Source organism: Rhinoderma darwinii, chromosome 10, assembly GCF_050947455.1.
Source record: "Rhinoderma darwinii isolate aRhiDar2 chromosome 10, aRhiDar2.hap1, whole genome shotgun sequence".
In the NCBI taxonomy this organism is placed as follows: Eukaryota; Metazoa; Chordata; class Amphibia; order Anura; family Rhinodermatidae; genus Rhinoderma; species Rhinoderma darwinii.
The window spans coordinates 41,977,075-41,990,822 of NC_134696.1; the positions used below are offsets into that span (position 1 = coordinate 41,977,075).

General features: G+C 41.6%; 1 protein-coding gene across 7 annotated transcripts in view; it reads right to left on the reverse strand.

Moving 5' to 3' along the window:
- Positions 1 to 494: 494 nt before the first annotated feature.
- The window catches only part of LOC142661406 (uncharacterized), a 45,170-nt gene continuing 31,916 nt past the window's right edge, over positions 495 to 13,748 (reverse strand). For 6 of the 7 annotated variants that reach the window (XM_075838795.1, XM_075838798.1, XM_075838799.1 and 3 more), the window contains 4 exons: positions 7,944 to 8,087; positions 5,596 to 5,716; positions 2,225 to 2,337; positions 496 to 1,391 (listed from right to left, as the gene is read on the reverse strand). In XM_075838795.1, the coding sequence (XP_075694910.1) occupies positions 1,299 to 1,391; positions 2,225 to 2,337; positions 5,596 to 5,716; positions 7,944 to 8,087 (471 nt within the window). In that variant the 3' untranslated portion in view covers positions 496 to 1,298. Of the gene's footprint in view, positions 1,392 to 2,224; positions 2,338 to 5,595; positions 5,717 to 7,943; positions 8,088 to 13,748 lie in introns of all 7 variants that reach the window. The other variant, XM_075838800.1, reaches the window with a different exon arrangement.

The window sequence follows — 13,748 nt, forward strand, 5'->3', positions numbered from 1 at the left end:
CGCAGTTTGGACAGCAGGTTTGACGTGACAAGTTTCCTCTAGGCATTTTGAAAAGCAGCCCAATTCCTGTGTTATTAAATAACTACATCTTACCTTGCCATCCCCTTCCTGATCTATCTGGTGTCCTGTCCAATATAGGAGTCCTGCCTCCTGCTATTTGTGTACCCCTGACTGTGATCTGTGAAGTTATACATAGGCACCACTGGTGCAGATCCTAATACTCAAATAACACGTTTCTCAAGGATTGCAGGGCACTATCACTAGTTCATGGGTGATAGTGCAGATGGGGGAAATCGATCTTTCTTCAGCCACAGGTGTTCTAGTTTCAAAATTGGATTGTATTTAATTGAAATGTTTGATTAATAAATAGCATTCTACTACAAAATACGGTATTGTATGCTTATATGCAGTTTATAATATTAATATCTCTCGCAGATTTCTTGAAGACTGTTGGTGTAGACAGGCTACTGTATTACTACAAATTCACTAAAGACAGACCCTGATCAACCATACAAGAATAAAAACGAAAGATCTTTATCAATCCAGAGCCAAAGCCATGATGCCACTTTTGAGGGTCTTTATTCTTAATACCATGATATGAAGGGATGAATCTCAAAAATGAAATGTAATAATTGTTTTTAATTCCTTTGTAATTTTAGAATTTCATTAGATGGATACTGAATATTCATAAATTCTTGCCTGCCTGCCTGCCACTTCTGGTCAGATGAACTAGTAACATGAAGTGCGTCTTATCAGAAGTACAGCTCTTCTCACAACATCAACCATATTAACATTCACAGCTTAGGGCACAGCTACCAACCAAATTAACATGCAAACCAGGTGGTAAGCTAGGCAATGTGGCGGGAGGTTGTGGGTTTACAGCCTCATACAAATATTACGTCATTACAAAATGCCATAAATTAATACAAAGAACAAATTATTGTTTTACATTTTCTGTTATTATTATTGTTTATTTATTACATTTTTATCTCGGTAACCAGTCATTATCTTCTCAATCTTTAATAAGGTAAATCGATAATTTCGTTGGGCAGTGTCTGCAAACAGTGGTCTGCAAACTGTGACTCTAGCTGCTGTGAAACCACAACTCCCAACATGCCCTGACCACTGAACATTGTCACTTTCACAATAGATGGCGAGGCACAGGCAGTAGACCAATGTCATAAAACAATCATAAAAGGTTGTAGTACTCTAGTATACACATAGGTGAATTACAATGAAGTTATTTTTTTGTTATGAACATTTATAAAGAACGTGGAGACAACAATAAGAAATGCAATTCATCCAAGTTCTATATCTCTTTCATATTCAAAGATGTCTTCCATATCTTCCACCAGTATCATATGTAATTCTGTTAGAATAACTTCTAGTGCCTGAAAGAAAGACAAACAAGAATGATGAAAATATATTTCTGAGAGGAGATCCAAGAACACACGCGTGTGTGTGTGTCTGTGTGTGTGTGTGTGTGTGTGTGTGTGTATATAAGGAAGGAAGGAAGCATACGCGCTTGCAAGTCACAGTCAGTGACCTTATCACATTACTAGCTCCAGTCATTGTTCTTATGTTATCAGCGCCAATCATTGTCCAATAGCAATAAACAATTGGGTGTCTTAGGATTAAAGCGGTTGAACATGGCTTCTTTCGTCCAGAAACAGCGCCACACTTGTCCATGGGTTGTGAATGGGGCTGAGCTGTCATACCACACATAGCCTGTGGACAGATGTGGCACATGTATTTCTAACCCTGGACAACCCTTTTAAGTCCTATATGTAATATAATAACTTAAGGTCCGTTTTACACAGGCCAATGATCGGTTGAGCGAAGAACTCGTTCTCGATCATTGGACCATGTGAAAGGGCGCAGCGACCTGCTGACAATGAAGCAAATGCTCATTTTGTTGGCTGATCGCATCTTTTTTGCAGCAGTAAAAATCATCGTTGTTGGCAGCATATCTCTCCCTGTAAATAGGTGACGTGCTTCCGACAATGATACAAACTGTATCGGGACGAATGATCTCATTCGTCCCCATTTAGTACAATGATTGCTCCATGTAAATTGAACTAAACAAGCGCAGATCGATGTACAATATTGTCGATCGGCGCTCGTTTACAACAGGCCACCCATAGTAAAGCCAGCAGCCGAAGGTAAAGCTGTGGGAGGCGTCATCAATTCCAGAGGTCATGTGGAAATATTGAAGGGCACGTACCACTTTGCTAACTGTATTTTGGTGGAAAAGCATTGCCGGATAGTTTTCAAATGTGTTTTGTTGCACTTGTTGAATGGTGACTTGTTCTCTTAGAAGTACATCAAGCATGATACCTTTAATAAAATACAGTGTAAATAACTCCAGTCTCAAAAACATACACATATATACACAATATATATACAACTCTAACAGATTTATAATATTTGAAAAATTGTATGCTCTTGGAAACAATTTATTTGTTGCAAAGTCGAAAGGGATTTGAGAAAGATATAAGTTTGTAAGTTTTGCACAGCTTTAAAATTAAATTGGTTGTCTCATGATGACAACCCCTGTCCAAAAGCCCTACTCTATGGGAATATGAACGTCATATAGGAAGGCCGTCTGCTCAGTTAGCCAGAATATACAGCCTCTGAGAAAGTAAATAAGGGTATGTTCACACTGGGAGAAAACAGCCCCGTCATTTCAGCCGTAACGGCATGTGCAGGCGCTTGAACGCCGCGTCCAATACGGACGTAACTGGAGCTGGTTTTCCATGGAGTCCAAGGAAAACGGCTCCATTTACGTCTGAAGAAGTGACATGACACTTCTTTGACGCGGGCATCCTTTTTACGCCCCGCCTTTTGACAGCAGGGCGTAAAAAAAATGACCGTCTGAACAGAACATCGTAAGACCCATTCAAATGAATGGGCAGATGTTTGCCGACGCTATTGAGGCGCATTTTCGGACGTAATTCGGGGCTAAAACGCCCGAATTACGTCCGTAAATAGTGTGTGTGAACATACCCTAAGGGTATGTGCACACACACTAATTACGTCCGTAATTCACGGACGTATTTCGGCCGCAAGTACCGGACCGAACACAGTGCAGGGAGCCGGGCTCCTAGCATCATACTTATGTACGCTGAAAACATGATTGCAGTACGGGACAGTTGTGCTGCAGCGAGGCAGGGACTCCTAGCATCGTACATAAGTATGATGCTAGGAGCCCGGCTCCCTGCACTGTGTTCGGTCCGGGACTTGCGGCCGAAATACGTCCGTTAATTACGGACGTAATTAGTGTGTGTGCACATACCCTAACAGGTACAAGGATAACACCAATGCTATTTTGGATTGTACCGCAGCAATGAGCCCAAGATCATTTTCAACTAGACATCAATACCAGCTTCTTGTTAGAGCAGCAGAGAGAGGTGTCTGAAACTGGAAGCCAACTATGCATCAGGCGGGAAGACTGCTAAGTAATAGCAATGAAAGAGGGTAAGGGCAGAGGTGTAGCTAAGTTCTCCAGCACCCGGGGAAAAGATTCACTTTGGGTCTGCGACAAATTCCGTATGCAACACATGCAGATTTTTTTCCGCCACATCTGGACTTAGCGGATAAGACAAGACAAGGTGGATATTTTCTGCTGTATTTTTCACAACAAATCTCTAATGAATCCACGGCAAAATGTGGATGTAATAAATGTGGATTTTGGCATGGATTTGCTGTGGATTTCACCCTATATATTGTAAAGAGTGAAATCCACACTGTAAGATGTGAAATCCAGAGTTAGTTTTGCAATAAATCTTGGACAGAATTGACATTTTCCCTCATATCTGCACATATGTTTTCTGCTACATGTGGATGGGTTTTAAAAACACTTATTTATTCACATGTATTGTACTGTAAATAGATGCAGATTTTCAGTGCATATACCGAAGGCCGGTTCATACATCACGCAAATATTACGCTGTGGAAACGGTCAACAAAACTGCCCAAAACCACAATAAAATCATGTGCATTTCATTGGGTATTTTGGTGTGCGGATTCAGCTGCACATTTTACTCAATGCATTGCAATGAATGAAATCCAAGGTAAAAATCCATGGCATTTCCCCAACACGTATGGTATGCTGCAGATTTGAAAATCATCAGTAAGGCTTCATTCACAATTGCGTAGGGACTCTGTTCATGGGTTCCGTCGAAGCTTTTCGTGTGGGGAAGCCATGAACGGAATAGAAACTGAAACAAATGGAAACCACAGGTTTTGGTTTGCATCACCATTGATTTCAATGGTGACGGATCCGGTGCAAATGGTTTCCATTTGTCCCCGTTGTGTAAGGGTTCCTTTGTTTTGACGGAATGAATAGCGCAGTCGATTACGGTATTGATTCCATCAAAACGACGGAACCCTTACACAACGGTGACAAACAGAAACCATTAGCACCACATCTGGACCTTAAAGAGGCTCTGTCACCACATTATAAGTGCCCTCTCTCCTACATAAGGAGATGAGCGCTATAATGTAGGTGACAGTAATGCTTTTTATTTAGAAAAACAATCTGTTTTCACCACTTTATTAGCGATTTTAGATTTATGCTAATGAGTTGCTTAATGCCCAAGTGGGCGTGTTTTTACTTTAGACCAAGTGGGCATTGTACAGAGGAGTGTATGACGCTGACCAATCAGCCTCATGCACTCCTCTCCATTCATTTAGTCAGCGCATAGGGATCCTTTTAGATCAGTATGTGCTGTCTTATACTAACACATTAACGATACTGAAGTGTTTAGACAGTAAATAGACATTCCATGGGATGTCTATTCACAATGCCTGCACTTCGTTATGGTTTCTGTCGTAGTTACAGCAGAGCAAGCGTAATCTCGTTGTAACCTGTCATCTACAGTGTAATCTCGCGAGATTACGCTTGCTCTGCTGTAAGAACCACAGAAACAGTAACGAAGTGCATAGATTGTGAATAGACATCCTGTGGAATGTCTATTCACTGTCTAAACACTTCAGTATTGTTAATGTGTAAGTATAAGACAGCACATAAAGATCTAGCAGGATCCCTATGCGCTGAGTAAATGAATGGAGAGAAGTGCATGACGCTGATTGGTCAGCGTCATACACTCCTCTGTACAACGCCCACTTGGTCTAAAGTAAAAATACGCCCAGTTGGGCATTAAGCAACTCATTAGCATAAATCTAAAATTGCTAATAAAGTGGTGAAAATAGATCATTTTTTAAAATAAAAAGCATTACCGTGACCTACATTACAGCACCCATCTCCTTATGTAGGAGCTAGGGCACTTATAATGTGGTGACAGAGCCTCTTTAAACACTAGGGAAATATAGTGGAAATATTTATTATTCTTCTCTTTGACTTTAAAATACTGATGCAAAATGCTGACCAAATATGCAACATGTGAATGAGATCTAAGTGAATAGGGTTTTATAAAACCCATTTACTGACATTGTGCTGTGATTTGTTGGTGAATTTTCGGTGCAGATTCCGCAACAGAAATTCTGCAACAAACACTATATGGCCTTAGGGTCCTAAAAGAGACAAGTATGGGGTCATAGTCATTCTGTATGGTTATGCTTTTTAAAACTTACTATCCAGCAGGCACTCCATTGGATCCTTCCCAAACATCAGTGGTTCATGTGTTCCAATCATGCCGAGTAAGTGCTCCAAAAGAAACATGTCTACAACATGCTTGTTCGCTGTCACTGCAATCTGAATGAAATAACCCATCATTTATGTATTAATTTTGTATTAATGTATTATTTATACAAGCATTTTAACATGGTAAAGTGACTTTCAAGAACAGTGTATTAAACACAATTTACACTGTAAAGACTGTTAAAGGGGTTGACTCAATTTGACAATCCTTTTTTTTCAACTGAAACCAGCCTGATGATCAGCTGATCGCTGCCGGCTTTGTGCCTGAAAACCCCAGAGATCAACTGATACAGTCAGAAGAGGTTGCACCTGGCTTTACATATGTACAAACATGCAGATTTAATATTGCATACTGGCCATTTATATGAATGGCTAACCATGTAATACATGGTTGGGACTGGATAAACCAGAGTGAGAGTTGCTATTTGTTAGTCTCTTTCTTTTCTGGCTAATATAAGCGGTCCCAAATGGGGGACCACCATCTATGATGCAGAGATCCGTTAATAAAGAATATGAAAAATGGTTGTCTTATTGAGACAAACCCTTTTAAAGGGAAGGTGTCATGTTTTTTTTTCTTTTTTTATTATATTGCTTTTAATATAATGTAAACAAAAATTTTATTTATTTGTGTTGTCACTTTAAACTTTTTAGTGTATTCATACATTTACTTCTCTATGGGGGCTGCCATTTTTTTTTTCATCTCTGTATGTGTCGATTAACAACACATACAGAGATGGAATACGCCAGCTACAAGGCATAGGGCACAATGAACGGCAGCCGTTCATTGCCTCTGCTATCTGGCTCTGTTCTGCTCAGACGCAGGTCAGAGTCACACAGCAGAGAAGCCGGTTTGTAGGGAGATAGCAGGCGCCATTATGAAGACCAGCTGCACTGCAGGTAAGGTGTGTGTCTCTGTCTGTCCCTCTCTCTTTCTCACAGACCCCTGCTCTCGTGACCCCCGACGGGCCTCTCCACCCGGCGGGCCCCCCACCTGATGGCCCCCCAATGGGCCGCCCCCCCGATGGGCCGTCCCCCTGTCGCTAGATGTATTCTCAGTAGGGACGGTGTGCGGAGCTAAGCTTGTCAGATGTAGCAGAGCTGAGTGTGTGTGTGTTTCTGTGTAGTAAAGCTGAGTGTGTGTATGTACTGTATGTATGTATGTATGTATGTATGTATGTAGCAGTGCTGACTGTGTGTGTCTGTGTAGTAGAGCTGAGTGTGTGTGTGTGTGTGTGTATGTATGTAGTAGTGCTGACTGTGTATGTATGTAGCAGTTTTGACTGTGTGTGTCTGTGTAGTAGAGCTGAGTGTGTGTATTTATGTAGCAGAGCTGAGTGTGTGTATGTATGTAGCAGTGCTGCGTGTGTGTGTCTGTGTAGTAGAGCTGAGTGTGTGTGTGTGTGTGTAGAAAGCGGAGTATGCACGGGCGCCGCTGATACTTCATAGCCGCTTATCAGCTGTTTTTAAGAATCAGCGGCGAGCACCCCCCCCACAAACACACAAATCCCCCCAAACATGCAAAATCAAGTGTAAAAAGCGTAATCAAGCGTTATTTGATGCGGTTTTGGCACGTAAAATGCGCAAAAAAATACATGTCAAATACACGTCGTGTGAACCGGTCAACTGAAAAGTCATTCACTTCACTTTCACTGATGAGGTAGTTGGAAGTACGGAAACAGCTAAGCTGGCTGAGCTATACTGTTTCCGGAACTCCTGTGGATATGCCATACATTTTCAAGACGTTTTCAAGATGGGAAAACCCTTTAAGCAGCTACTGTAGGTGAACAGTTTCTGTTCATGAATATTACATAAAAAGTTGAGTCATTTTGCTCGACTTATCCTGTACTGATCCTCCTGAGTTGTAGTCAATTCTCCACAGCAGCATTCCCAATTCTGCACGCTCCAGAAATGACATCATCCAGAATTACCTATTGACTCAATGCCTGCACAGAGCTTGCTCTAGTAATTTACAATCTGGGAGGAGGTCTGTACACAACGCACTATACATTCATGTGATGCAAGAAAAATGAACTGTCCCAGAATGCAGTGCAGTTCAGGGCATTGCATTATAGAAGCTCAATATATGTCGACAAGTTGTCGACTGGTGCCAGTAGCAACCATCAAAACTGTGAATGGAGCTTTAGACTATCATACAGGCTGTAACTTAGGATCAGTACAAGGAATGCAATGTATTTATTACGTTATAGATCATACAAAGGATACACAACATATAAAATAATGATTTCTTTCTGACATGGTACAAGAAATTGTAAAGAATTACCTGATTTTTGTGCAATTGAGAGAGTTGATCATCAGACTCGTTTAGAACAGAGATGACAATGTCTTTCACTTCCTTATCAATTACCCTCTGAATAAGATTATCAAGCATTATGTCATGTTCAATTTCTGTATTTAGTTCATCTACCTGAAAAAGTATTCAAAATATATATGTAATTATTTTTTTAAATCATAAAATGAACATTTGGTTTAGGAAGGAAGTGTTTTTAATAAGAAACTTAGGCTTCGTTCACATCTGCGTCAGGATCCCGTTCTGACAATCCGTGGGATCTTCCCCTCACAACGGGGGCCCCTACGGAAACAAACAGAAACCATAGGTTTCCATTTGCATCACCATTGATTTCAATGGTGACGGATCCGGTGCCAATGATTTCCGTTTGTCTCAGTTGTGCAAGAGATCCGTCGTTTTGATGGAATCAATACCGTAGTTAACTACTCTATTGATTCCGTCAAAACTACGGAACCCTTGCACAACTGAGACAAACGGAAACCATTTGCACCGGATCCGTCACCATTGAAATCAATGGTGATGCAAACGGGAAACCTATGGTTTCCGTTTGCTTTAGTCAGGGTCTCGTTCTGACGGACGTTCCGATGAAACGTCAGAACGGGACCCTGACACAGATGTGAACGAAACCTTAGTGCAGGAGCAAGGGGTCACAATATGAAGTTATTTGGGGACGATCAGAAACAAAGTCAGAAAATATTATTTTACTGAAAGAGTAGTAGATACTTGGAACAAACTTCCAGTAGATGTAGTGGAAAAATCAACAGTAAGTGAATGTAAAAAGACCTGGGATAAACACATCTATCCTAAGATAAAAATAAAAAATAAATATAAGGGCAGAATAGATGGACCATGTGGTCCGTTTCTGCTTTCAATCTTCTATATCAGACTCCTAGGTTTCTATCAGGAACTCTCTTCTATCAACTACCCCAATAAATGATGCTAAAATAGGTGCACCATCTGGAGGCAAGAGAGTCACCTGGGGGCCTGCAATACCTCACATTTAATGCTTGCTCTTGAAATAAGTAGCACCAGAAGGAACCAACTCTTGCAGTTCGGAAGGTACAAAGATTAAGTTCCCCTTAACAAGTTCTAGTATATGAATGGGAAATGTCTGCATATATTTGAAGGTGGTTTGCATTAGAAGAAATAGGTGTGATGAAATTCTGAGTTGGTTTATCTACCCTGTACCTTAATGTCTCGTCTTTGATAGGTGGTTGGTTGAGTGGCCATCTTTTGGGTGGACGCACCAGGGTGTATGTTTTTGTGTGTATGCAGGTATGGTTGCAGGTGTGTGTACACTAGCTGCCTGCTACACTCAAAAGGAGTATCTTTACACCTTGATATGTGATTTTCAAATATCCGGGACTCAGTGTGCAGAGATATTCTGGCCAGTTATTTTCCATTGTACTTAACTCATATCATGGTTCTTACGTACTTATTGTCTTTGGCGGTTTTACAGCATTTTGTGTTTGTCTATATGCTTCATTCTAATTCAGCATAAATGCATTCACATTTTTATTGGAGGTGATAACATTTTATAACAGTAATAAGAAGTGGGGTCCATGGTATTGGTCACTATCATTAATGAAATTGGTCCATTTTCGACTTGAAATGGATCTTCAAAGGTATAAAAAATATAGTTTTTTGGGGACATTCTGTAATGACAGGGTAGGGAGACAGACAGGTGAGCCCTAATCTACCCGCCACTTAGTCCCTGCCTACTTGCACGGCCCGTCCTAGGCGACGGCGTACAACTGGGCGACGGTCCCTACGCTCAATATGTGCACGACAGACAAACAGACAAGGGTACACAGAAGCTAAGGCAAATGGGGAAGTTGCCCACGGCAACACCGTGAGCAACAAGAGTGGTGAACGAGCCGAGTCAAACCAGGAGTGTACGAGGTACCAAACGCAGAGCAGGAGAGTAGTCAGTAAAGCCAGGTTCAATATGAAGCAGACGACAATAGTACAAGCAGCAGCAGCAGAGCCAGGAAACAGGCAGAGTCACAGGCAAAGGAGGAGCAGGAAATGAAGGTATAAATAGACAGAGGGCGGAAGCTAACTCCATCTGGCCAGGCTGTGATAGGCTCTCCCACTTCTCAGCCTCCCAGCCCGAGTGGTAGATGATCGAGTCACTCTATCAGACTCAGGAGCAGGTGCAGACTGATTAACCACGGGCGTCGACACAAAAGCTGTGTCTGGCAGATCCTTTACAGTACCCCCCTTTTATGAGGGGCCACTAGACCCTTTCTAGGTCGACCTGGCTTATTGGGGAACCGAAGATGGAAGCTCCTGAGCAATACCCCAGCGTGAACATCCCGGGCGGGTACCCTATTCCTCTCTGGCCAGGCTGTGATAGGGTCTCCCACTTCTCAGCCTCCCTGCCCGAGAGGTAGATGATCGAGTCACTCTATGAGATTCAGGAGCAGGTGCAGACTGATTAACCACGGGTGTCGACACAGAAGCTGTGTCTGGCAGATCCTTTACACATTCCTTGTAAGAGTGAAATGAAGATCAGCAAAAAAAAGCATGGGATGAGGTAGGAAATTGGGCAGCTTTCTTCCCTGACTGCAGGGGGGCGCCAAAGCACACCTCTGATGGTCAGTTATCTTATGGAATTTACCATTCAAGAGCAGAATTTGTCTTAGGCCTCGTGCACACTTCCGTCACCGTTTTCATGGCCGTGTTTGATGGATCCGTGTTTCCGTTTTAGCGGCCGTGTGATTTCCGTGTGCACTCCCGTGTTTACTCCATGTTTCCGTTTCTGAGCGCTGAGCATGGTACTGTCCAGGGTGCTGAAAGAGCAGGGTTGTTCAGCGCTAGTCACTGTACAGGGTGCTGAAAGAGTTAATGGGCTGCAATGATCGGTGGTAACTCTTTCAGCACCCTGGACAGTGACTAGCGCTGAAGAATGACCATGCTCGGCGCTCGCAAAATACAATTTTAATGAAATAAAAAATATCAGTTCATACTTACCCAGAACTCCCTGCATTTTCCTCCTGTCCGGCCTCCTGGGATGAAGTTTCATCCCATGTCACCGCTGCAGCCAATCACAGGCTGTAGTGGCGGTCACGCAAGTCTGGATGACGTCAGATGGCTGGCCTCCAGGGATGACGCTTCATTTCACGTGACCGCCTCTGCAGCCAATCACAGGCTGCAGCGGCCACATGGACTGCCGCGTCATACAGGAAGGTCGGACTGGAGGAAGAAGAGGGATTTGTCACCAAGACAACGACTGGGGTACGTATGATCTGCTTTTTATTTTATTTTTATCAGCAGCCTCTTCTCTCTATCAGTGATTGATAGATACAAGTGGCTTCCGATTAGTGTAATATATCTCTAATGTACTTCTGCCCGCCCGGCCATTGCTAGGCAACGGCTCCGTCACACACGGACGGCACACGGATGCCTTCCGTGTGCCTTCAGTTTTTTTGACGGCCCCATTGACTTGCATGGGCCTCACGGTCATGGAATCTCGGACCAAAGTAGGACATGCTCTACTTTGGTCGGAACGGAGCAACGGGACCGTCAAAAAAACTGAAGTGTGCATGGCCCAATTGAAATGAATGGGTCAGGGTGCCAGCTGTCAGAAAAACAGCTAGCACCGTGAAGAAAAAGATTACCAAACAGCTGCTAATTCACAGTTCAATACAATTGGTAATGTTTTCATGGATTTTGCATCTTTTTCTTTTTTAAAAGATACAAGACTCAAGGAGTCTATTTTGTTAACAGTGTATAGCAAAGCAGATCTTAAGCAGCAAAGGTTTCTGGTGTTGTACAGCGTGATTTGATGGCAGGAATAGTAAACAGTGATTTGCCAGTACAGGTATAATAAATACAACGATGCTATAATACAGAGAAAATAAACAGTCGTAACAAGGATATTAAACACTATGATGTCACAGAAAATGGGCAATAGACAAAGTGAAAATCCCATCAAAGGAATAATAGTCTCAGTGATGTCACAGCTCAGGGATGATGCACACTGTAATGTCACAGTACAGCGATAATGCACAAAGTGATGTCCTAAAACAAGAATATCACTTACAGTGACGTCACAGTACAAGTATAATGAACGCTGTAAAGCCATAGGAAAGAGATTTTGCACACAGTGATGTCACTGATGTCATAGAGCATGGATAATAAATGTAGTGATGTCACAGCTAAAGGACCATCGTCACAATCCAGGGATAAAAAGGCTTCATAATATAAGCATAATTCACACAGTGATGTCACAGTACAGGGTTAAAAAAACAGTGACGTCAGTACAGAGAATAAACACAGGCATCGTGCCCAGATGCAACTACAACCTCTGTACCCTCTATAGTTACTCCCTTTATTTTGTATGATGTTGTAATAATAAGTAGAACCATTTGGCATTTACAAGTGAATAATATATTTTTGACAGATTCACCTGCAGGACAGGGGTAATGAGTTCCTATTGATGCCTGTTTGCTCCCATTACCATGTACTGCACATGCTCAGAAGGATTAGTAGAACAGGGTATACTGGTACATGTAGTGCACATCACTTTATCTTTACTTTAAGTCACAATATCGCCTCTTCCATTTCTAAGAAGAAATCAGGTAGAATGGACTCATTATGGAAAGAGGCCACTGAACAAACACATACACTTAACCTATATTAAGTTATGGACAAGCATTAGTCTCGCAGCTAATTCCGGCTATCCCTGTACACCGAGTTTTAATTATTGCAGTTATTATATTTGACAGCCACATAAACCATCATCTTATTCAAAATGAAAAAGCTTCCAGTTTTAAGGTTTTTTAATATTGTTACATTTAACCTTTGTAATATTTTGTGTTACAGATCATAATGTATTTCCAGAAATATAGTCCATCAAGTTTAGTTTTGATGAATGATCTCTGACCTTTTACTAGTTCCAGTTTCTATCACTTCATTAATAATAGATTACAAAGCTCTGGATAAGCAGTAAATTTCACCATAACCCTATTTTTTTTTCACTGGGAAATACAGGCTTTGTAGTGTATTTTTCAGCTCTCCAGAATCTGATACTGATATCTGACTACATACATACAAATACAAGCTTATAAACATGATGTTACAAAAGGTTCTTCCGTCAAAAAGCTGCCAGATTTTATAAAATCCCATTCACACAGTCCTGGTTTTCAGGGCATTATAAAAAAAAAATTAAAACCACAGCATGCCCAACTGATTTTGGTTATGTTGTGGTCTTGCCAATGTTTTCCCTATTGACTTTAATGAAGAAAACTGTAGAAATAAATCCACATGTAAAAACAATGTGCACAAGAGTATTAGTTCTGAGTAAGGTCCTTTCTAACGGATCAAGTTTTCCTCTAGAAGCACTGAATTCTAGGGTAGGAATTAATCCTATATATATGGCATCGGATAGAGCGTGTTATTTTCAGACCACTGCATGGCCCTATTGAAATACAGTTACGTTACACCATGTCTGGAGTCCATGTGATGCTGTATGAGCCAGAACGGAGAGCCGCTCAGTTGGAGCGGTTCTTTATCTGACTTTCTCGGCCCGTCCATGCATTACATGGATAGCCATTGATTTGGATGGCTGCCATGTAATGCTAGATTTCCCTTGCAGCGACCCTGAAGTCTTTCAAGAAGTTGCTTACCCCGGTCATAAAAGCTGATCGCTGAGGCTTAGAGGTGGACATTGCCACACCGGCTACCTTTAGAAAGGAAATAATTGATAATACTATTATATTATGAAATGCCTATTTAAGTTATTCTGGTATGTTCATCTAAGCTGAACCAAAA